Source organism: Phoca vitulina, unplaced genomic scaffold (genome assembly GCF_004348235.1).
Source record: "Phoca vitulina isolate PV1807 unplaced genomic scaffold, GSC_HSeal_1.0 scaffold9, whole genome shotgun sequence".
Classification (NCBI taxonomy): Eukaryota; Metazoa; Chordata; class Mammalia; order Carnivora; family Phocidae; genus Phoca; species Phoca vitulina.
This window is the reverse complement of record NW_022589712.1, coordinates 35,968,158-35,993,743: the sequence shown is the minus strand read 5'-3', so window position 1 is coordinate 35,993,743 and position 25,586 is coordinate 35,968,158. Positions and strand designations below refer to the sequence as shown.

Here is a 25,586-nt window from a genome sequence, read left to right as displayed (position 1 = left end):
ATTCGCAGTTTATATCTTTTTACTTTTATTTTTAAATCAAACAAAACTTTTGGATTATCAACTCTACTTTGATTTTTATATTTAGGATTTTATTCCTCTGTTCTTGTGTCTTTTTAAAAAAATTCTTGTTTTTAATCTTTATTTTTAGTAATAGAAAATTGTAAGACTATGAAATTTTTTCTGGTAAGTTTTGCCCATGTTCAAAAAAATGCTGACACATTGTGTTCTTGTTTTTCTTATTTTAAGATTGTCTCAAATTATATTGATTTTATTGCTGGCCCAAGATTTAGAGACTTTAAACTTTGAAATGATAGGCAATTTTTCCCCATTTAAGTTTTATTAATATCCAGTTTAACTACATTGTTATCAGAAAATATGACCTGAGAAGTTTATTGAAATATTCTTTGTAGTCTAAGTACATGAGTTTCTTTTCTTCCTTTTTGTTTCATAATTATTACACAGGTATTGAATATAAGGTATATTCTTCTCTTGTGGATATAAAGTTTATTGTATATCTATTGATCAACCTTAAAATATCATGCAATTTCTCCTTGTCATTATCTTTTCAAAAAAGCTATGTACTCTATCAAAAGTTGAAAGTTGTGGGGCGCCTGGGTGGCTCAGTCGTTAAGCGTCTGCCTTCGGCTCAGGTCATGATCCCAGGGTCCTGGGATCGAGCCCCACATCGGGCTCCCTGCTCAGCGGAGAGCCTGCTTCTCCCTCTCCCACTCCCCCTGCTTGTGTTCCCTCTCTCTCTGTGTCTCTGTCAAAAAAATAAATAAAATTTTAAAAAAAAAAAAAAAAGGTGAGTTTTTATTTGGTGTTTAAAAAAAAATGGGTTTTTTTTTTTTTTTTTTCAGTTTGCCTATTTCTAATGGCTTAGTAGGAATGAGAGAGCGTGGGAGCCAGAGATACAAGTTTGTAGCTAGAGTATGGGACTCTTTATTGCCAGGTCTAGGAACTGTATCATGTATCAGGATGTTTCTTGTTGCAAATACTACCCAAAAAGTGAACTCAAGCTGACTAAAACAATATAGGGGCTATATGAGCTTACATAATTGAGAATTTCAGAGAAAAGGCAGTCCTGAAGTGTGCTTCCATAAGGCTTCTGGCATTCTCTCAGTCCGGTTGTTCTGTCCCTGTCAGTTTCATCTTCAGGCTGGTTTTCCTCATGGTAACAATACGAAGGAGGCAGCCCAAGGTGTAACCTCTGCACTTGATGCCATCCAGAGGAGGAAGAGGGTCTGCATCCCATAGCTCTCTGCAAAAGTCCCAGAATTTCAGGATAGCACTGTCTTGGGTCAAATGCCCACATCTTATAGTCATTAGCCTGGGTTGGTATATACTCACTGACTTAGTCCAGTTTCATGCTCCATTTATTAGAATGGTGTAGTGTTTCTCAGCATCTCGTGGACCCCTTATGGAAGGTCCATAGGACGAGGAAGAACAAAAGGGGAAACTCAATACTAGTTATAGTAGCAGCAAATACCTTCTCTGTTGATGCCTAGTCTCACACTGGCACTTCTCTATTCTGCTTGGTATCTAAGGGAGCTGGAGAGTCATTTTCCAGAACCCGCTGACTGTTGGTTTCCTGTGTAGTTCTACCAGTGGAAAACACTCATATGCAAATAGGAGGTGGAAGGGGGAAGTTGATTCTTTTCTTGGTCCTGGCTCTGGTAGTGGCAGGGGTAAGTAAATCCTAATTGCCATAAGTTCCTGGATCCCTGCAGCCTCCGTGAGCTTATGAGCTCCTGGCTTACTATTGCAGCCATGCAACCAGCAGCTTAAGGGACACATGAGTGGTCCTGAGAACACCAGAAAGCCCTCTGCTCCTTTGACTTCAGGAGAGCTTAGTGACTTTCTAGTTACTGATTTCACGGAATCCTCATCTTCCTTCCTTGGCTCCTCCATTTTTTCAAAACTTGCAACCAATTCACTGCATTAAGTTCCCTCTGTTTGAAATATCTAAGGTGGTTTCTATGTTCCAAATAGGACCCTGACTGATACACTGCTATGCAAAGTATTTCAAGTTTTTAGGTTATAATTTTATTAAGCTAATAACTGATATGCATATAATTCCATAAATAAACAAAAGCCCAAATACACATGATTATAAGTCCATTTAACATTGATTCCCTAAACCCTAGCCATTTTGAGGAAAATGTGATATTGCAAAACATATTTGCTGCCTGTATGAATGTAAACTACTTCCTTTTATGTAATACAGTGCAAGTTTCAGTTTTATTAAAATAATAATCAAGCTTTAAAACAACAAATGATTCTGTCAAAAAATAAAACAGAGCACTTATCTTTCAATACCATACTCAATGAGTGGTCATGTCATCCAACAAAACAAGCAGGGATTTGGGAGATAATAGCTAATATTGTCAATATAAGACATCTAAAAATCAATACATACATCATGTGTTCATACAACAGTTAGGAAAGGCATGCTTGACTTCACAGTCAAACTGTAAAATTTTGACCCAGTGACTGTTTTGTGTTGCATTATTTCCCAGGAATACAATTGTCAGAATTTGGTTGTTACTTCTGGGGCTGCAGTAGGAACATTGAGAACTAGTCAAAGAGAGAGCACTGATTATCACATTAGGTAAAGGAAAAACACAAGTAAAACTGTCTACTATACTATTACTTACAAGGGAATTCTACTGGGAAAGTATATTTTATTTGATTACTATAAGTAAAATGACATCAAATGGTAGGACAGAGACCAAGCTATGTATTAGCTCTTGGAACAAAATTTTCAATTGAGATGGAAAAGTTTGCATTTCAAAACTTCCCCTTGGCTTTATTTGTATTCATCTGCTAGCTATAATGACAGGTGCATTTCTGAATCTGGTTTCTCCTGTTTCCAGACATATGAGAAAGTTGTGTCCACACAATTGATAACACTTATCAGATGATTGCGGGCATGCAGGAAGAAACCTAGCTTAGAGTGGGTACATGAAATTGGCTGAGGCCAGTGTTCTCAAACTTTTTGGTCTTAGGATCCCTTTATACTCTTGAAAATTATAGAAGACTCAAAATTAACTGCTGTTTATATGTGTTCATCAGAAAGTAAAACTGAGAACTATTTAAAATATTTATTCATTTAAAAATAACCCCAGGGGCGCCTGGGTAGCTCAGTTGTTAAGCGTCTGCCTTTGGCTCAGGTCATGATCCCAGGGTCCTGGGATGGAGCCCCGCATCGGGCTCCCTGCTCAGTGGGAAGCCTGCTTCTCCCTCTCCCACTCCCCCTGCTTGTGTTCCCTCTCTCGCTGTGTCTCTGTCAAATAAATAAAATCTTAAAAAAAATAAAAATAAAAATAACCCCATTGGGGTGCCTGGGTGGCTCAGTCGATTAAGCATCCGACTCTTGATTTCAGCTCAGGGCATGCTCTTAGGGTCCTGAGACTGAGCCCTGAATTGGGCTCTGCACTCAGCGGAGAGTCTGCTTCTCTCCCTCACCCTCCACCCCTCCCCCACTCATGCTCCCTCTCTCTAAAATAAGAAAAAAAAAAAAAACTAAAAAAAATAATAACTCCATTAAGTGTAAACACAGTACCTGTTTAAAGACTTTTGTTTTTACTTTGTTTTAGGAGGCCATGAGAGACTCTGAACAGAGAGAGGAGTGGTATGATCTGACTTTCTTTTAGTAAGTTTACTTTGTCCTCTGTGTTGAGAATAGACTCAAAGGAAAGCAAGAACAGAAGCAAGAAAACCAGTCCCTGGGGTACTGCAATAATCCAAACAAGAGATGATGTAGGTTGTAGTAGAAGTGGTAAGTAGCCATTTTCTGACTGTGTTTTGAAGGAAAAATCAACAGATTATTTGCAAAGTGGATAAGGGACATAAGAGAAAGAGGAATTAAAGATGGATTTGGATATGGAAAGATGGAGCTTTTCATTGATATAAGATTATAGGTGTGGCTGAGAGACAATTTGAAGCCTGAAAGGGCATTGTAGTGAGATTCTTGTTAATTCTTTTCTTGTGTGTAGATGGATAGAGTATCAATCATATTTATTTGCAGAAACTGTTCTAAATATACACATAGAGCAATGGAAGACTCGTGAATAACTTTTTCTAAATTAAAAGTATTTATGGATCAATAAACATGCTTGTGTTCTGACCCCATTCTATCTTGAACAACAAAGTCTTTAAGTGAGTCATTTAACCTTGTTATATCTATTTCTTACTTAATAAAATAAGCATTGAATTAGGTGAACTCTTACAGTCCCTGCCTAGATTCAAATCCCAGCTGTGTCTGTTTTTGTAAAATGGGAATAACAATAGTACCTACCTCATAGTTTATTGTGAGCTAATATGTGTAAAGCACTTAGAATGATGGCATTCACAGTTAATATTAATATTATATCTTAAAGCTGGAATCTTCAAGTATATATCAAATTTTTAGTATTATTTGTTCATGGGGTGTGTAGGATAGAGGGGTAAGACTGGATGGCTAAGGAGAACATAAAGACAGGATTAAGCTTAAAGCTGGAGAACATACTCTTCAACAGTATTACACTTAGAGAAGTTGTAAAAAAATCTTGTTTTGCTTACATTAAGCATCATTGAGCTAGATGGCACTCTTCAAGAACTAGTTATATATTGATATATATGAATAAGAACCTTGAAATATATTGATTTCAGAAGAATAAAAGAAAATGTAAACATGTCTATATGGACACTAAAAATTTCCAGCCTTAAGTAAACAGCTTATGACATCTCAAAATGCAACAGTACTGAAAGTAAGATACTGCCATGGAATGTTGGAATATATACTCTTTTAAAGACAAAACGCATGCTATTCCACCTTCCTCACTTTACTATAAATTGAGAAAATATAGTCAGTTCCAAGAAAGACAATGTATATGCTAAAATGTAATGGAGGATACTGCCAAGGTTTTGGCGTTTAAACCACACGAATGCAACAAGATAAGCCATTCCTTTAGTTTTAGATTCTTCTGCTGATTAATCTCTTCTTCCAGCTTCCTATGCTCTAGTCTAAGAAAAATGGGTCCAAAAGGAAATTAAGATCTATTTTTTTCCGATTAAATTGCTCAACCCTTCAGACGGTGAATAAACTAGATAGAACTCTCAAAGGACCCCCTTGTTGTGGTTGTTAAGAGAACAAGCAGTACTCTGCCAAGGACTCTGTACCCCAAAATCCAGCTAGGCGCCCAAAGGCTTCTTTTGAGTCTCGAAGCGGGGCTTCTGAGCAGCACCACCTGCTGGTTCTACACGCGTCTTACTTCCTTTGCCCCAAATCTCTCTCTAGTGGACCTGCACTCTTTCAATCTTCGGCACCTAATTACAAGTAAAGCATAATACAAAGCAGTTAGAACGATCCAAGGAGAAACTGCAGGTTTCCAAAGGCAGGAAAAAGTAGGTACCCAACTGCTCGCTTCAGGATTGGGTCGCGAGGAAACACAGCGCGGAGGGGCTGGCGCGAGCGCCCCAGTACAAGGCCCTACTTCCGCCCCGCGCGGCCCCGCCCCCCCCGCGACGCGACGGGCGGTCATGTGACCGCCGCGCGCGTTCCCGGCCGCTGCGGGCTCCCAGGCCGAAGAGGAAAGGCTGCGAGACGGCCGCGGCTGTGGCTAGAGAGGTGGGAGTCGGGGTGAGGTTCTCGCGGGGAAGGGTCAGAGTCAGCCACTGCGACATCCTAACCCAGGGAAAGGCGTGATGGCTCGCGGTGTCACCTCCAGCCACGACGCGCTTCGGGTGGGCCCTGCGCTCCGGGCCTGAGAGGGGCGGCGGCGGGGTCAGGGGCCGGTACGTAGGTGGACGCCCTTGGGCTGGCGCGGCCGCGGCTCTCTGCGCCCAGGCGGGATAGGGCAGTTCAGCCCTTCCCTCCGCCCCCACCTTGGCTGTTGTCGCGGGCAAGAAGACTGTGATGGGCGCTGCGTTGTCCGCGGCCGCCGCAGCCCCTGACCTGGGCGACGGCCCGGAGCTGGTCACGGTCGGGGTGCGAGAGGCGGAGCAGCGGCCATTACTGCGCAGCCTCTTCCGCCGGGGTCCTCGTCTCTGCCTTTGGTGGCAACCAGGTCCCTCTCCTCTCCCCTTGGCGGTGGTGTCAGGCCTCTACTCGGGGAACTTCCGGCCTCAAGATTTAGGGGCGGCTATGGTTTGAAGGGTATCCTGCTCCCTGTCTTCCCGTGTGGAGGCCTCTGCCCGGGCCTTGGGTCAGATCGCAGCCAGGGCGTACAGTCCCTTCATTTTGTCTTTTTCCGGGAGTGTCTTTGGCTGCTGCCTTCTCTTCCCTCTCCCTCCTCCTCTGCTCAGTGTCTGGGTCTTGCCTAATAGGAAGAGCAGTCCCTCCACCTTGCCCTGGTTAAGCCCAGCGCTGCGTATTCTCGTTGTTTTGATGATTAGTAAATCATCGGAACAATAAAGAGATCTCTTGATACCCGTTGAGCCAAAAAAAAAAAAAAAAAAAAAAAAACCCCACCTGAGTGCTTAAAAAGGGGGGAGGTGCTTTGTTTGTTGTGGTGGGTCCGTGGCGCCCCCCCCCCCCCCCCCCCCCCCCCCCCCCCCCCCCGCGCACCAATCCCATCTAAAAGAGTACGTACGGGTCTTCCATTGTTGTCGCTGTTTTATTTTCTGTAGGAGTCTAGAGAAGGCTGCAAAATTGTTTTGAGTTTACACACACATTTTGACAACTAGAGCCTTCTCTTGTTAACCATTTCGTATATGTTTTTATTTTTCTTCCCTAAGTGCCAGTTTAGTGACACTTTTCAAAGTTTCGAAAGTACTTACATTTTGTTTAAGTAATATTTTTAGTAATATTTTTGTAATATTGAAACAGTGTGGAATTGAGGGAAGAAGAACGCCAAGAAATGACAAATAGCGTTGTCTTTATAGTTTGACATTTCAGGTCCTTGGGCGCACTCCCTCCCTTCCAGTGTGTGTACTTTTAAATAGGATGTGAAAGTATAACATTGGCATTGAAAGCAGTGTATAATTACAGAAATTGGAGGACTTAAGACTTTTTGTCTTTTTAACAAATGAATCTATGTTTAGACTCTTAAAAAGACGTGGAATATAGGACACATGAAGAAAATGACCCACAGAAATAACAGGATTTATGATGTTGACTCTGCTGTTTTCATGACCAGCAAATACTGTTTGTCTTGAGTGTCTGAGTGCTCTAAAAACACATGAAAATAGGTCAAGTAAATCTCTTTTAAAGAGAAAACCAGAAAAGTGAAAGCTACACTAGAAATAGATTTTTGGATGTGTTTGTTTTAGCCTTGTGTATCTTAAATTGGAATATTTTGTTAAGCCCACTCTTTGATTTAGAATTTATGTTTTAAATGGGCCAATGTAAGTTCTGGGCAAAATAAAAATAATGGTAAATATTTGAAGGTTTTTGTTACTTACTGGTTGTTAAAAACTTGGTCATCAGGGAAACTATTTTTCCAAATAGCTAGTCATCAGACAGGAGGTCGAAAAAGGAAATGGCTTTTTTCTTTTAGGAGACACGTGTCAACTGGTAAAGTATTTTGTTACAGTTTCCACCAATTTGAACTGTTAGAAGAATAGGACAGATTTTTTTTTTTAAAGGATCCAGAAATGATTTTTTGACTTAGTATAGAAGAAAAAGTATTCAGTCTTTTCTTTTCACAGTATTAGTCTGCTTAGAGAATATTATTTTATGTATTAGCCATTTACTAGCATGAAATGCCTGACACAGTCAGCTGGTATTTCAGTGTTTTTTTTTTTTTTTTTCCAGTGTCAGTAACAGGGTGCTGACCATTTATTCCATTCCCGTACCTGGTTCTTGATTGTGCCTAAGGAACATGAATTTGTGAAACAACAGGTTGGATTAGGAATAATCTTTGTGGGTATGGAAACCATTTTATTAACATTCTTCTCCAGCCACCTGTGCCTATTTATGGAATATTTAGTGTTTATGGCTTATTAACTTTTGGATTAATTAAATAAAACCTGTTGTTAAATTCCTGTTAAAGTATTTAGAATTACAGAAATATTGAATAGGGTGAAGTAACACGGGAGTTATGACTTGACCAGGGTCACACATACTAGTAACAGAGCCTTTCTCATTTACAAAATGGCTGCAGGCTCTGAAACTTCTGTTTGATAAGATTAAAAGTATTTGTTCACGTTCACATTTCATGTTTTGTTTAAAATAAAATGCAAAGGCCACAGTTGGTGGGGGGATGTAAAGGTTTAATGCCTGAATATGAAGATTGTGAAGGTCATAGATTGCCATACAGTTTTTTTAAGGTTTTTTAAGGTTTAAGGGAAGTACTAAACAATAAGGGAAGTAATTCTTTAAGATAGTATAGTGTTGGGGCTCCTGGGCAGCTCAGTTGGTTAAGTGTCCGACATCTGATCTCAACTCAGGTCTTGATATTAGGGTCCTGAGTTCAAGCTCCATTTTGGGCTCCATGCTGGGCGTGGAACCTACTTAAAAAAATAAAAAGTAAAATAAAATAGTGTAGTGTCAAGTATTGGCCCCCATTTAGTTGAAATGAGGTTTGACTGAAGACTTTTGTTTCCCAGTATGACCTGTGCTTTCTGTAAGCTTGAGTTTTAGCAGGGGATGAGAGGGAAAGCTAAAAATGGAAACATTAGGGCATTTAGTTACCTCTCTCAATTTGAGACTCTTTCTCAAGAAATATTAAGATGTATCTGCTAAATTACACCCTGTCTCTGTATTCTTTCACTGGTCTTTGCTTTTTTTTTTTTTTTTTGAGTTTGTATACCACAAGTTGGAAAGTTTGAAGTATTTTTCTTTTCTGTCAGTGCTAGCTTTTATATAGAGCATTTCCTGTTTTGTGTATTTTGAATTAAAAAAAAGTAACTATTAAACAGCTGTCATGACATAATTGGAAAAATATAGGAAGTCTTCAAATCTTTATAATTTGAAATTTTAACTGTTATATACTTATCTTTTTCTGTGATTAGTTCTTTTAAAAAGATAATCATTTATTTGAATCTATTATGTGGAAAAAAATGATGGTTTTTTGACTTTGTGACTGACTTGAAAAGTGGAATTGTAATTAAGTCTAGGTCTTTTCAGAGAAGATAACAGCATATGCAAATAATAGAAGTGTGAATTTGTTGAGTGGTCACAAATTATAAATAGTACGGTATTACTTCATTTTCAGTTATACTTATTTACTAATTGGTTGAGTGGGTAAATGACTTAAATTCACTGACAATCTCTAAACTCTTTTATATATTTTGAAATTTAGTCTGTCACCTTTTTCCCCCAGAATTGTTAAGAGGCAGAAATATGTAATGTAGTTTCAAATCTTTTCTCTTTTTATGTTACCTTCCTAATAGTTCTTTTCTGTATAAATTTTCACCTAAAGAAAGAACCTTAACCCATTCACTAATTGGTATTTGCGTATCAAAATACTGTGGTAAATTTTAGTTTGGTATATAATTTATAAATCATTGAAGTGAGAATTACGCATGTTTGAATTATTTATGGTTTGTCAAATTAATTCTGGCTTATAGTTAGAAATTTTGTCTTACATCTTTGGATGAAAGTAAAAGCCTCCCTTTCCCCTCATTTAAAAAAAAAATCTTTGGTTTCAAATGTAGAAATTTTCTGAGGACTACTACATATGACCATTTTGAATATTACATGCTATTCCCTGTGTTGTGCCCACTTGGCTTTATAATTGTCAGAGGTTATAGTGGATGGATCAGTTTGGCAGAATTGGTATCACTGAAACCAGTCAATTTTGATTACAACACAACATGCAGTTTTCTTTTTAATCTGTGCCAGCACAGGTGTGGATAAAGTAACATGAAGTTCATTTTCTTTATTCAACAATTCTGGTAGTAAATTGCCAGTTTTGTATTTTTAAAAATTGTTAATATGCAAGACGTTCTAAACCAGCATTGTCCAGTATGGTAGCCACTAGCCATGTAGAGCTGTTGAGCACGTGATATGTGGCTAGTCTCTACTGAGTTGTGCTATATGTGTAAAATACACACCAAATTTCAAAGACTATACACACACACGAGAATATAAAATATCACATTAATAATTTCTTTATATTAAATACATTTGGAAATGGTACTGTTTTAAATATTTGGGGTTAAATAAAATATTTAAATTAGTTTTACCTGTTTCCTTTTATTCTTAATGTGGCTAATAGAAAATTTGAAATTATAAATGTGGCTTGCATCATATTTCTGTTTGATGATGCTATTCTAGACCTTTTCTCTGAGATGCAGTACGCTGAAGAAAAGATTTTTTTTAAAGAAACACTTGGGTTTGAATCCCATCTCCCAATATTGATAGCTTTGTGATTTGGGATTAAATCCTTTGGGTTTGGGTTTCCTCATTTATAAAATGGGTGTAGTCATATCTCACAGGGTTGTTTGAGGTTATCAGGAGCTTCATGAACTTTTTGGTATGCATACGAACCACCTGGAGATCTGATTCTGTCGGTGGAATGGGGCTCCAGATTTTTCATTTGTAAGGGACTCCCAGGTAAATGCTGATTTAGTTGGTTGGGGACACAGTTTGCATAGCTAGGATCTAGAATACTACATAGATTTTAGTTTATTTTCCTCCCCCCAACCATAATTATCCATTTAGAGTCCACTTTGAAAATTAACCATGGTATATAGGAATTGGAAAAGTCACTGTAGCTTGCAAGATTTACTAAAACTGGTTTTATTCTTGTTTTTTTATCTGCATTCTGGAGAATTCATTGCCAGTGAACAAAACCTTAGGTAAATGATGAGCTTGTCAAAAGATATAAAGATGGCTTGAATCTTATATTTGTAAATGTATTAACTTCCCTCTGTTATATTTTAAGCTCTTTAAAGAAATTATTAGAACTTGGATATCTTTATATCTTTCATGGCTGGGTGCCTTGTTCACAGAACTCAAATGTGTTATGTGAATGAGTTTATTTCAGTATTTTTCTCAACAGTTACTTTAGGAAGTTTTTCCTTCATCCAAGAAATAACACTTCAAGTCAGCAAAAACTGGCAGTTTACTAGCCACTTAGAGATAAAAGACAGTCTGTATCTTCAGGAGGTTGATGGTTTAATAGAACAGTCAAAAGCAAATAAATAATTTCAGTGTATGGGATAACTTAAGTAATAGAAGAATGTACAATATATAGTGGAGGGAACAATTTTTGGGAAGTAGAGAAAGTAGTAGTATGGTAGCATTCATAAGCTGTAAAAGAGATGGATTATACCAGGAGGAGGAAGTACAGAACTATAAAGAGAGGTTTAGAGAAGTATGAATAATTTGGTATAACTAGATCATGAATCTGTGAGAGTGGTGGTAGGAGGTAAGTAAGACTAGAGAGAGATTTAGGTTTCAGGTCATTAAAGCCTTTGAATGCTGTCCTTAGGAGCTTTGCCTTTATTGTATGGGCTAGAGAACCAGTATGGGGCTTTGCATATGGGAGGCCCATTTTGCCTTTTTAGTGTATCACTCAGAGGCTTAGTGAATAAATTTGAGGGGTATTACTGAAGCAGGATACACTGGACAGTAGTTCAGGTGAGAGGTGATGTATGTCTAAACTAGGACACTAGCAATGGCAGGAGAGTAGAGGATAGATTCCAAAGGTGTTAGGGATAAAAGTTGACAGAATTTGGTTGGAGAGGAGATGAGAAAAAGGATTTTGTTTTTTTCCATCTGCATTCCTTGATTAAAGCATGGAAGCTGAGATGTCACTTGTAAGATTCATGCAGACATGGGGGTTTGTGGAGAATGTGTAGATGAGAGACAGATGTGAAAGCCAGGTCTTCTGTTAAGAAAGAAGTTAAAATGGTTGGGCTCCAGATTGGGCAGGAAAAGAAATGAGACTGGGAACTGACTAAAGAAAAGGAGGCTGTCAAGAAACCAGAGATCCTTGTGAAATTAAAGAGTAGATGTGGGAATGAGTAAATTAGCTGGAAGGACCAGAGCTTGTAATCTAAGAGTGAGATTAAGATTTTAGAGAGGCAGCACTCTAGGTGGCTTCTAGTTCCAAATGTATACATCGTATTTTGTTGCTGGATGGACAGGGAGGTGAAAGTTCACTGAATTTAGGATTTTAGGAATTGAAAACGTAGTACAGTTTTTCTCAAATTGGATTCGACGGATTACCTGCATCGCTTTCACTTAAGGTGAGATTCCTGGGCTTACACGCCATCCACGTCTACTGGCCTAGAATCTCCAGGGTTAGGGCCTGAGAAAGTATATCTCTAATAAGCAGCCTCAGTGGGGCAAGTTTTAAGAACCTCAGAGTTAGGAGTTGGGATGGGTCATATTTAAATTGGCTCATAGTGATGTGTCAGGAGTTAGGATGGAGAGGATGATGAACAGTGAAAATTAAGTCACTGCCTTAAAGGTTAATCTAGAAGAGATGTAGGGGATTATATAGTCAGTGATGAGCCTCCAAAGAAAGTCTTCCCTCTTGCTGTTACTGTGAGGCTTACGATCTCTTTAGTCATCATGTTTGCTGGATTCTGAGTTCTGCACTGACTGGGCATCCTGAAGTGGCAGGAGAGGATACTGAAAGAGAAGAAAGGATTAATGGCTGAAGTGATGTTTTGGTTGGTGCTTCTGGGTTCCCTGAATAAGAGGCATCTTGAGAGAAGTTTGGCTTAATGATTGTAAACTTGGATATACATAAAAATAGCAGGAGGTTCTAGTTAATGTGATGGCCTCGTCTTTGCGCACACTACTTCCTTGTAGAAAGGCAGTGGCTATGGAATACATTGCATATGGGCTAATTTGTCCATATAGATGTATTAACTTTAAAAACATTTTTCACTTTAAAAACATTTTTATTGTGGTAAAATATAAATAACATAAAATTCACCATTTTAACCATTTTAAATGTACAAGTCAGTGTCATTAATTACATTTACAATGTCGTGCAACCATCACCACTATTTATTTCCACAACTTCATCATTTTAAACAGAAATTCTGTATCCTTTAAGCAATAACTCTGTTTGCTCCTCTCCTTAGCCCCTGGTAACTTATCTACTTCTGTCTCTGAATATGCCTATTTCCAATATTTCATTTAAGTGGAATCACAAAATTTTCCTTTTGTGTCTGGCTTATCTCACTTAGCGTAACACTTTCAAGGCTCATCCATGTTATAGTATGTATCAGAATTTCCTTTCTTTCTATGGCTGTATAATATCCCATTGTATTTGTATACCACATTTTGTTTATCCATTCTTCTGATGGGCGCTTGGATTGTGTCTGCCTTTTGACTTTTGTGAATAATTCTGCAAAGAACATTGGTGTACAAGTATCTGTTTCCGTCCCTGTTTTAATTCTTTTGGGTATATACCTGGGAGTGGAATTGATGGATTATATGGTAATTCTGTTTCATTTTTTTGAGGAACCACCAAACTTCACAGTGGCTGGACTATCTTTCATTCCCGTCGACAGTGTACAAGGGTTCCAGTTTTTCCACATTCTCGCCAATGCTTATTATTTTCCTTTTTTTTTTTTTAAATTATAGCATCCTAATAAATGTGAAGCAGCAATTCTTGTGGTTTTGATTTACATTTCCCTGATAACTAATAATGTTGAGCATCTTTTCATGTGTTTAATGTCAATTTCTACATCTTCGAAGAAGTACCTACTCAAGTCTTTTGTCCATTCAAAAAAAATTTTTTGTCCTTTTGTTGTTGTAGGCATTCTTTTATGTATTGTGGATATTAAACCCTTATCTGTATATGATTTATAAAGATTCTCTCCCATTTTGACGTTTAACTTGCTTGACAATGTCCTTTGATGCCCGGAAGTTTTAATTTTGATGAAGTCCACAATTTGTTTTTTCTTTTGGTGTCATTCATATCTAGGAATCCATTGCCAAACCCAACATCATAGAGATAAACCCCTCTGTTTTCTTCTAAGGGTTGTATGGTTTTACCTCTTTTTAGGTTTGTTGGTCTGTCTTGAGTTAGTTTTTGTATATGGTGTGAAGTAGGGATCCAACTTCATTCTTTTGCATGTGGCAGTTCACTTGTCCTAGCATTTGTTGAAGAGACTATACTTTCTCCCATTGAATGGACTTGGCACCCCTTTTTAAAAATCAGTTGGCTCTACAAGTAAGGGTGTATTTCTGGACTGTCTCTTCTTTTGGTGTATTTGTCTATTCTTGTACCAATACCACACTGACTTGATTACTGTAGCTTTGTAGTAAATTTTGAGTAAATTTTGAAATCGCGATGTGTGAGTTCTTCAACTTTGTTCTTTTTCAAGATTGTTTTGGATTATTTTAGGCCCTTCACAGTTTCATACGAATTTGAGGATTGGCTTTTCCATTTCTGCAAAAAAGGCTGTTGGAATTTGCGTAAGGATTATGTTGAATCTATAGATCAGTTTGTTTAGTATTGTCATCTTCAGTCTTCCAATCCATGAACAGTTGTCTTTCCATTTAATTAGCTCTCCTTTAATTTCTTTCTGCAGTGTTTTATAGTTTTCAGTGTACAGGTCTTTCCCCTCCTTGGTTAAGTTGATTCCTAGGCATTTTATTCTTTTAGATGCTATTATAAATGAAATTTTTGAGAAAATGCTTTCTTGATTGCCTTTTTGGATTGTTGACTGTTAGATGTAGAAACACAGCTGACTTGTACATTGAGCTTGTAACCTGCAACTTTGCTGAATTTATTACCCCTAGTAGTTTTCTTGGGGATTCTTGGGATTTTCTATATAGAAAATAGAGATAGTTTTACTTCTTCCTTACCTTTTTGTATGACTTTCATATCTTTTTCTAGTCTAATTGCTCTAGCTAGCACTTCCAGTACTGTGTTGAATAGCAGTGGTGAAAGCAGGTATCCTTGTCTTGAAATTTTGTCATTTCTAAGCTAAAATTTGCCACTGAATTTTGTCAAAGGGTCATACATAATTGACTGATTTTATTGATCTTAATTAGTCTGTATAGAAGTTGATGAAATAACTTCTTTTGCAGCACAGAATGAACCAGCAGTGGAAGACAAAATACCACACACTGTTTGACTGCCGGTGAAGATGAGCTTTTGTTTTTGTGCCAGACAACTGTGGGATTTGTAATAGAAATGTAAGTATGGCATCATGGTTTGTCCCAAAGATGCAGTAAATTAAATGAACTGATAAAATGCAGTAAGCCAAGTTATATGTTTTATTTAGATCTAATTATACAAAATGAGCGTTTTGTATTGTTTTAGATGTTTTATTGAGTTAGTAATTTTATTCACGTTAAATTACTGTTAACGTAGATATCCAGAAATCTTACCAGGAAAAATTTCTATAAAAGTCAATGAAACTGAAGACAAAAGAATTTTCTCGTAGGGTAAAAAACTGGAAAGATTTTTAGATCTCCTAGGTTCTACTTTCTCTTTACATAGTAACTTACTTAAAAACCAAACTAGGCAGACAATATCACCTTTTATAACTAAGAGGGACTTAATGGGACTTAAAAACACTTATTATTAAAAGCTTGTTTCACTAAATTAAAGTGTTTTTTAAATTAATTGATTTTTTAAAATAAAGATCTATCTAGAGAGTGTGCAGGGGAGGGAAGGGCAGAGAAAGAGGGAGAGAGAGAGTCCTAAGCAGACTCTGCGCTGAGTTCAGAGCCTGACGTGGGGCTTGATCTCACGGCCTGAGCTGAAACCAAGAGTCAGACACTTAACCAGCTGCACCACCCAGGCACCCCTAGATTAATTGATTTTTAAAAAATTGAGTATATTGCATTTTAATTAATACTGAATTCACTCTAGCCCCCAGTTTTACCAGTTGTGTTTTCCTATCATTTAGTTTTTGTGAAATATGCTTTAAAATACTACATTACCATGATTGTGCCCATTTTGAACGTCATTCTATTCTTGATAGATATTTTTACATGATGAACACCGTATTCTTCCAAGTTAATATGAACATTATCCAACCTGTAGATACTATTTCACATGTTCTCTCAGTTTGACATGTAACTATTGCTATCTTCTTTTCAATATGATGCTTTAATTATATACTAGAAGTATGGCAATGTCATTCTTAGTGTTGAGAATTTGATAAAAGTAAAATGAAACCTATATGTATTTTTCTTTAAAATTGGGGCAAATATATCTTTTATTTAATCTTGTTCATATGTTATCTGCCGTTATATGTATAAAGTCTCTCTCTCTATATATATATAGACTTTTAAAAACCATATTTAAAAAACCGTGTGTGTATATATATATATATATATATACACACACACATACATATATATATATATGTAGGTTAAATATTATAGGTGCTGGCCGTCAAGGGACTAGACTATGGTCTAGGAAGTGAAACATAATTAATTATTAATTAAACAGTGGAAGAAATGCCATATTGAGGTAACAGTAAGATGCTTTTGGAACTGAGAGGATTTAGTCCATCTGAAGGTTCATAGTGAGAAGAACTTTTAGCTTGATCTTAAAGAATAAATAGAATTTTACCAAGCTGAGAAAATTAGGAAGTATTTTTTAAGCCAAGGTAATGAGGGAGGGGCACAGTTGCCTAAATATCAGGGCATCTTAGGGGAGTCAGGGAGCAGTCCCATGTAGCAAAGTGGGGTAGGGAGAAAGAGACTTCAGAGTTGGTAAAGGGAGTGAATATTTAGTACCTGCTGTATTGCTAGGTACTTACTGGGTATTTTATTTGGATTATTGAAATTAATCACTGTGAAAAATGGTAGTTAGCTCATTTACTGGTGAAGAAACAGAATTAGAGAGATGAAGTCATTTGCCCGAGGTCAGTGTTTCCCAAATTTCTCTGAGAATAATCCCGTGGGGCACTTGTTAAAAACACAGATTTTTTAGACTGTAATGCAGATACGTGCAAATTTCCAGGGTAGAGCACATCAGCTGATTCTTACTTTTGGAGAAATCTGGGAAATGCTCTTCTAGGTCAGTGTAGTGAGAATAAATGATGGAGCCAGGATTTTAGCTAAGTCTGTTTTACTCTAAAGGCTATGTCAATGTACTTGGAAGCCAGTGCTTAGGAATTTGGATTAGATAATGTAGGCAGTAGAAAACCATTGAAGCTTGGAGAGAAGACTAATTAGACACGAACTGAGAAAAAGGGATGAGGAGGAGAAAGGACTGAAGTCAGGGAGGCCACTTAGGAGGTTAGTACAAGAGTGTGTCCAAGAAGCCAGAATTGGGATCACAGGCTTTGGGAATGAAGGGGACACATTCTAAAGAAGTTTCTGTCCGGAAAAGAGAAATGGCCAAGGAATAAGGGAGTATTGAGGATGGCTCTAAGTTTTATGCAAGTTCGAAAAAAAAGGAAAGAGGAATGAAGGTTTAGGAGCAGATAATTTTGGTTTTAGTCCTGTTTGATTTCGGGTTCTTGGAGAATATTGAGGTTAATTCTTTGAATACATATTGGAAACACAGTTGGCATGGTTCTGGATATTAGATTTTGGGAGTCACAGTGGTATATTTATTAATCTGAAATACTCAGTAAATTGTCTAGACATAGAATGTACTGTGAAAATAGGGCCACACACAGGGCCTTTGTGAAGAATACTGGTACTTAAGGGCAAATAGAGAAAAGAGAAAACCATATAATAGAAAGGAGAATTGCGAGAGAGTACCATCATGGAAATGCATAGTATAAAGTTTTAGAAAAAGAGTTGGTGGTCATATCATTCAGTGCAATAGGATCAAATATATTGAGACTGAAAGAGATCATTAGACTAAGCATGGTAGTTGATTTTGTAATTTAAGGATAGAGAATATTAACCAAAATCTTGAGGGAATTGGGATGGTACTAACACCAGAAATTGAGGGGTTAGCTTTTCAAAACAACTAGCAGTATCCCATCCTGAGCCAAGAGGAATGATGATAAGGTAGAGTGAAGATAAAGATAAATTTCAGGGATTCACTCTTACCTAATTTTTTAATGATAAAGGAGTCCAGGATATCTCTAAACTAAGAAGTTGGAGAAGTTGTGTAATAGTCTTTGGGGGAATAGGGAAAGAAAGTTGTCTTGACTGAGTAAAAAGTTACTGATAGGAGGCTTGATAGTCTCTGGGAAATCAAAATAGCTGATTATGTGTGGTGCTCACAACTTTTGCACCATACATTTCACTATAAAAGTGGAAATTTTCATGAGTTTAATAGTTAACTTTTGTTAAGTCCTCTCCTTGCTTGACTCTTCTTTTTTTCAAATGTCTTCCTTGTAGCTTTTTTGGTGGTGGTGTCTCTTTATTCCCCATCTCTCTCTGACCACTTCTTAACATCTTTTGTAAGCTGTTTTGCCTCATTAGTAAATATTGAAATAATCCAAGGTTCTGTGTTTGGGCCTTTTGTCTGCTCTCTCTACAGGTTTAATTTGGGCATTCATTCATTTTCATGTCTTTTAAGAACCACATACAGGTGATTCATCAGACTTTTTTCAGCTTAGATTTTACTTTTCCCCAAGTACTGATGAGCATTAGCCCTTCTCCATTTTTGTCTTCATGAATAGTATCAAAATGGATGGATGGCTTTCTTATTTTCTTCTTCTTAATGGGAGCTTTAAATAAATATGGAGATACAAAAGATTTTCAAGAATTTCATTGACAGCTAATTTCTTTAACCTAAATGGAAAGGGATGTAAGAATATACATATTACTTGTTCTCCCATTCTGTAGCTAATTTAGTTCTTTTTGTTCCCAAAAGTTAAAGTTATACTGAGGTTTAAATGTAGAAATAGGGGGCGCCTAGGTGGCTCAGTCGTTAAGCGTCTGCCTTCGGCTCAGGTCATGATCCCAGAGTCCTGGGATTGAGCCCCGCATCGGACTCCCTGCTCAGTGGGAAGCCTGCTTCTCCCTCTCCCACTCCTCCTGCTTGTGTTCCCTCTCTCGCTGTGTCTCTGTCAAATAAATAAAATCTTTTTAAAAAATAAATAGATAAATAAAAATAAAAATAAATGTAGCAATAGAACCTGATGAATTAAAAGAGGCTTTCATATACAGGTTTATGCTTTCATTTAATTTATTCACTTTACAATAATTTTTATTCGAACGTGAATTATCCCCATTTTACTGATGAGAAAGCTGAAGACCCAGAAGCACTGTGTGTGTGATTTTTTAAAAACCTCTTATAGGTATACTACGAGCTGCTTATATTTGGCAGAATTGAAATATACATAGACTGTTACCACAGTGTAAAGTTACCTGGAGCAGACAAAAGTATTCTGAATCTTTTGCCAAATGTAAATTGAAATACGTGGTATTCTGTCTCTCGTCACTTTGGGAAGTACTAAGATTTTGTATTTAAGAAATACATATGAGTTGTGGGGAGCCTAACAAAATGTATTGTGCATGGCCAGTTCTTTTTAGGGGAAATAGGTGGACAGCATTGATTAACCAGTTGAGAAGCAAGCACTTTCACTTATAACTTAGATTGTTAAGTTACAAGATCTTTGAAGGCAAGGGTTTATGTCAAAATACTTTGAGGCTCCTCTAAGTGCCTGACACATGAAGAGTTCATATCTGGTAGAACGTAGCATAGGCTGGGAGAAAGTTGTACTTTACTAGTCTGTGTGACTTAGAGTTCTGGTAAAGGAATTGATTGGAAATGGAATTAAAGGTTGAAAAAGAGTTTGGAAATCAAGCACTGCATAGTAATCAGTTCTTTCCACTGAGACTGTGCCACTTCCTTTTCTAGGTAAGTACAATCTTTTCCAAAACTTGCTATCATTTTGAACCTTGTCTATTGAGGAACCAGGGACACAGAAAAAAGCAGTAAGAGAATGGATTGTTGGACTGGAGGTGCTGTGATGAAAACCTAAGAGGACTGTTTTTCAAGTTTTGATGAGCATAATAAACATTTTTTACTGACTACACCTTTTGTAACCACTGTACCCATTTTTGAATGCTTGATCTTAGAAAATGGCAGAAATCCTTATGGTGATTAAATTCTAAATATTCCTTGTTTAAAACAGCAGAATCAACTGGTACAGAGAGATTGTCATTCATTTTAAGCAGCAGTTAATTAATGGTTGCCAGTCTCTGTGAGACCTTTACCTCTATTTACATATCACTGGTGCACTTCCTCTATCATTTTCTGCCCTTTTAAAATATCTGTGGTTTCCTGGTACTATGGGATAAAATCAAATCAGATGCTTCTTTAGCAGGCACAAAAAGACTTCAATGATTTGGCTTCTGATTACCTTTATACCTTCATCTCTTGCTGTTCCATTGCTTATTTGACTCAAGGCCATGCATATGGCTCTGACCTCAATCTCTTCCACTCCCCAGCCACCTCTGCACCCCATACTTTTAGCCTAGGTCCATCTTCTCACCTCTCTCTATTACTTTTAATAAGTATCCTAACACATTACTATAGGAATTAGGCCATATTGTGATTATCTGTTTTGCTTGCATGTATGTTTCCTTATTTAACAAAGTAGGTGTGTATCTTTAGATCCATCAATACTCAGTATTGTATATGGATATGGTACTTTTTAAATAAATGTTCATCTGACTCAATAAGGCAGAAATGAACAAATTTATGTGAGTGTTTAAGCCCGATACCATCCAGTTGGACAAATTTTGTCCATTTCTTTCCCTTTCTTCTTCTGCTTTAGGGCAGCCTCAATATTCATGTCATTTCTCCCTTGTTTTTTTTTTAAAGATTTTTATTTATTTGCGAGAGAGAGAATGAGAGACAGAGAGCACGAGAGGGAGGAGGGTCAGAGGGAGAAGCAGACTCCCCACTGAGCAGGGAGCCCGATGTGGGACTCGATCCCGGGACTCCAGGATCATGACCTGAGCCGAAGGCAGTCGCTCAACCGACTGAGCCACCTAGGCGCCCTCTCCCTTGTTTTTACCTGATTGTAACATTTGTGGAGCTTTAGTGATTACAAAGTGTTTTCATTTGGTATTTTTGTTTTGTTTTGTTTTTTGTGTATTTTGGCTATTCTCACCTAAGTTTTATAAACTCTGATTTATAGGTAAGGAAATTTAGAGACTATGGATTTAACTGGGTGCAGAAGAGTAAGGGAGAGGGAGACTCAGGTTTTTAGGTTTCTTACCTAGCAGTGGTTTCCTTGTATAATAGCTGCCTTATTTCACGTTATCCTTTCTCCCTTGGCCATCTGCAATTTATCATTATAGTCTTCAGTGTGCTGCTTCAGGGCTGATCTTTAAGTGCACTGACAGAATTTTTATACATTCCCAAGGTATGTGTAGGTAAATTCTTTAAAAAAAAGTTTGTCAACCAGATGGTTAATGTTATTTAAAGTAAAATAAAGGGACGCCTGGGTGGCTCAGTCGGTTAAGCGTCTGCCTTCAGCTCAGGTGGGATTGAGCCCCGCATCGGGCTCCTGCTCAGTGAGGAGCCTGCTTCTCCGTCTGCCTGCCGCTCCCCTTGCTTATGCGTGCTCTCTCCCCCTTTATTTATTAATAAATAAAATCTTTTAAAAAAATAAAGTAAAATAAAACTCAAAACATCTATTTTTTTGATGATATTATATTCTTCATTGAAAAACATACTCATTTTCTTAGCTAAATATTTGACTGTTCTCTATCTGCCAGGTCTTGTATGAGAGTACGGAGATGAGCCAAAGTGATCTGTTTCTTGCCTTTACAAAGCCCACCTGTTTATGGGGAAGACTGACATTAACAAAATAAACACACACATAAATGTAACAGTGCAATTCTGATAAGTGCTAGGAATGAGAAGTACATGGTAGTAAGAAATTAAAAAAAAAAAAATAGGGTGATTTGACCTAGTCATGGAGACTTTCTCAAGAGGGATATAAGATGGGTAGTAATTTGTCCATGGGGGATGTGGAAGGCAGGAAGTGAAGAAATGTTCATACAGAGAAAACCTATTGAAGGGAGTGGCCAGTGTAGTTGGAAGCCTGATCAAGGGAAAGGGAAGTCTTGGGGCGCCTGGGTGGCTCAGTTGGTTAAGCGGCTGCCTTCGGCTCAGGTCATGACCCAGGGTCCTGGGATGGAGCCCCGCATCGGGCTCCCTGCTCGGCGGGAAGCCTGCTTGTCCCTCTCCCACTCCCCCTGCTTGTGTTCCTCTCTCGCTGTGTCTCTCTCTGTCAAATAAATAAATAAAATCTTTAAAAAAAAAAAAAAAAGGAAAGGGAAGTCTGATAGAGATGAGGCTGGTGTGGGAGGTGGGAGGCAGGACCATTGCAGGGCTTACAGATCCTAGTCTTTATCCTAAAATCAACTTTTGAAGCAAGAGGTAAGGCTAGACCAATTAAGAGGCATATTAAGTAATTCAATAAACAGCATTTACTTGGTGGCTAGGGAAGGGTAGAAATGTAGGTGGATTCAGGAGATACTTAGGATAAAATTGGTAAGACCTGCTGCTGATGTTTTGGATACAAGGAGTAGGAGAAGGGCTATTTCAGTGATGGATTTCTGGCTTGAAAAAGCAGATGGATAATGGTGTCACTGGGGGTGGGTAGCTTTTAGGGAGTAAAGAAGAAACATTATGACTTAAGTTTTTTTTTTTTGCCCTCAAGACATCCAGGAAGAAATCTAAAATAGACCATTAGAAATCTAGATCTAGGGCTTACTACCATGTACTTCTCATTCCTAGCACTTATCAGAATTGCACAGTTACATTTATGTGTGTGTTTATTTTGTTAATGTCGATCTTCCCCATAAGCAGGTGGGCTTTCATTTTTGCTTTCACATAGTCCACTGTGTAGCACACATATATAATAGGTGCTTAATAATAATCTGAGTTGTTGAATTAAGATATTGGAAGAATTGAAATACAGTTTTAATATTATATGTATTTTCTCTTATTTTCTTAGGATGGCTGGCTGTGGTGAAATTGATCATTCAATAAACATGCTTCCTACGAACAGGAAAGCGAATGAGTCCTGTGCGAATACTGCACCTTCTCTAACTGTCCCTGAATGTGCCATTTGTCTGCAAACATGTGTTCACCCAGTCAGTCTGCCTTGTAAGCATGTTTTCTGCTATCTGTGTGTAAAGGGAGCTTCATGGCTTGGAAAGCGATGTGCCCTCTGTCGACAAGAAATTCCTGAAGATTTCCTTGACAAGCCAACCTTATTGTCACCAGAAGAACTCAAGGCTGCGAGTAGAGGAAATGGTGAATATGCATGGTATTATGAAGGAAGAAATGGGTGGTGGCAGTACGATGAGCGCACTAGTAGAGAGCTGGAAGATGCTTTTTCCAAAGGTAAAAAGAGCACTGAAATGTTAATTGCCGGGTTTCTGTATGTTGCTGATCTTGAAAATATGGTTCAGTACAGGAGAAATGAACATGGACGTCGCAGGAAGATTAAGCGGGATATAGTAGATATACCAAAGAAGGGAGTAGCTGGACTTAGGCTGGACTGTGATGCTAATACTGTAAACCTCGCGCGAGAGAGCTCTGCTGACGGAGCAGACAGTGTCTCCGCACAGAGTGGAGCTTCTTCCGTTCAGCCTCTAGTGTCTTCCGTAAGGCCCCTGACATCAGTAGATGGTCAGTTAACAAGCCCTGCGACACCATCCCCTGATGCAAGCACTTCTCTGGAAGACTCTTTTGCTCATTTGCAACTCAGTGGAGACAGCATCGCTGAAAGGAGTCATAGGGGGGAAGGAGAAGAAGATCATGAGTCGCCATCTTCAGGCAGGCTACCGGCACCAGACGCGTCCATTGAAGAAACCGAATCAGACGCCAGTAGTGATGGTGAGGATGTATCTGCGCTTGTTGCACAACACTCCTTGTCCCAACAGAGACTTTTGGTTCCTAACGCAAACCAGACAGTATCTGATCTATCAGATCGATCAGGAACTGATCGATCAGTAGCAGGGGGTGGAACAGTGGATGCTGGTGTCAGATCTAGAAGGCCTGATGGACAGTGCACAGTAACTGAAGTTTAAATAAAAAAGTCTTCAGCTCCATGCTCAAAGTTAAAATGGTTATCTGTAAATTTCTGCCCACATAACATTATACTCATCCCTGGTAGTGCATTTTTGGGAGTTGGGGTGGGAAAAGGGTATGGGGAAGACAGACCTGTAAATTAAAATGTCTAACATGTCTCTGTTGAGGAATTTATTTAATATAAGGAACTTGGCGTTAATAGTTGAGAGCTGTTCAGTAATAACCCCGTTTTCTTGATGTCTGTTTATTTTACAGTTTTTTTAAATTTCTTCAGTTCTTTTGGCCAGCGTGTGTGTATTACCTGTACATTAACAGTCCTCATCTGACTCTTGCATTGTGTCTTATTTTTCTGCATGGATTGACGTAAAACCATTACTAAAATTTGGCACCTATGAGATGTCTTGTATCGGTATGAACAGGAAGCTTAATGTGAGAACAGATGTGAATCTGGGATTTTAAAATAGATGAATAACAACTATTAAATAGTAAAGTTACTGAAATGGAGATGTGAAGAAAACAGCTAATAACTCAACGTTTCAGAATCTTGTCTGTAACATACTTCATTGTGTTTCCCATAGGCTTTGCTGTCTAGTCCTTGTAGTTTGAGGTTTCTCTTGATCTGCATTTTTCTTTTTGATTACAGAATTTATAATTTAATAAATACTAGAGTTTATCAAAAATAATTTGTCTGTTGTTTGAGTCTGGAAAGAGGATGGAAACATTTTGACATTTGTGGCCAAAGGTCAATAAACAGGTAGCGGTTTGAATTGGTTGTATTCAGCTTAGTCACCTGCTCAGGAAAGTTTGATTTTTTTCAGAGACTATTTAAACAGAATCTACAAGCAATTGCATGGAATAAGTATGTATGGAAATAAACCTAAAGCTCGTGAGACTTAAATTTCTTACATAACTAATAGTAGAGACCATATATGTATTTAGATGTTCATTGCCAGTCTTCATTAGTGGTCTGATACTAATGAATTAAATGGGTAGGCTTATTTTAAACAGCATTAGTAGACACAAATTTACTTTACACAAAATGTAGAATCTGTGACAAAATAGGAAGTCTTGGGTTAACCTGGTAATCCAGAATTTGGATCTGAAAAATGGTAATGTGAGTTTGTCTTAATATATTTTAATTCAAAGCATACGCAAGTTATTTTTAGTATGTTTTTCAAATGTGACTTGAATGTTACCATAGCAAATAAAAACTGTCACTACTTTGAAATTATCTTTTATCTCTTGTTGTGATAGGTTAGAATTGGGAGTTAATTCTTTGACTTATATGTTTTTTAAAGCCTGTATTATAGAGATGATCATGAAAGTTTGAGTTGTGCATTTGTATTGTCTACTTTTAAAATATAGCTAGTTACGGAAAAGAAAGGTTAGCTACTTTAACATATGCAAATGTTACAGGATGCTTCATGAGTCCCTCTGACATCTTAGGAAGTTTTGATGTAAAGTTAAATTTTATTACTATGTAAACAGTAGTAAAGTAGTACTTACTACTAGTTTGGAAATCCCAGGGCACACACATAATGGCCAATTTTGTAGAGTCAGTAGACTTTCCACATGATGGCTATTGTTTAGTAGAGAGTAAAGAAAACTATTAAAATATCAAATAAGACCAAATTTGTAGGAAGGTAAGGTGGGAAGCATTTTTATTCAAAAGAACCATAAAAAAATAAAGGAATAAAAGAAGAGCCATTCACCAATTCTTTTTTAAAGATTTTTTATTTTTCATTTATTTTTAAG

The 25,586-nt window shown here is 37.7% G+C and overlaps 1 protein-coding gene across 5 annotated transcripts; it reads left to right on the top strand.

The window, feature by feature from the left end:
- The first annotated feature begins 5,511 nt into the window (after positions 1–5,511).
- RNF146 (ring finger protein 146) lies at positions 5,512–25,473 on the top strand. 5 transcript variants are annotated; one of them, XM_032407918.1, is made up of 4 exons: positions 6,684–7,850; positions 10,701–10,728; positions 14,933–15,040; positions 22,750–25,472. In XM_032407918.1, coding segments are annotated over exons 3-4 (1,083 nt in total). In that variant the 5' UTR covers positions 6,684–7,850; positions 10,701–10,728; positions 14,933–15,038; the 3' UTR covers positions 23,831–25,472. The 5 variants fall into 5 exon arrangements, with proteins under 5 accessions (XP_032263807.1, XP_032263806.1, XP_032263809.1 ...); XM_032407916.1 differs by lacking the exons at positions 6,684–7,850; positions 10,701–10,728 and adding an exon at positions 5,512–5,611 and having other exon boundaries at positions 14,938–15,040; XM_032407915.1 differs by lacking the exons at positions 6,684–7,850; positions 10,701–10,728 and adding an exon at positions 5,512–5,611.
- Positions 25,474–25,586: the final 113 nt, after the last annotated feature.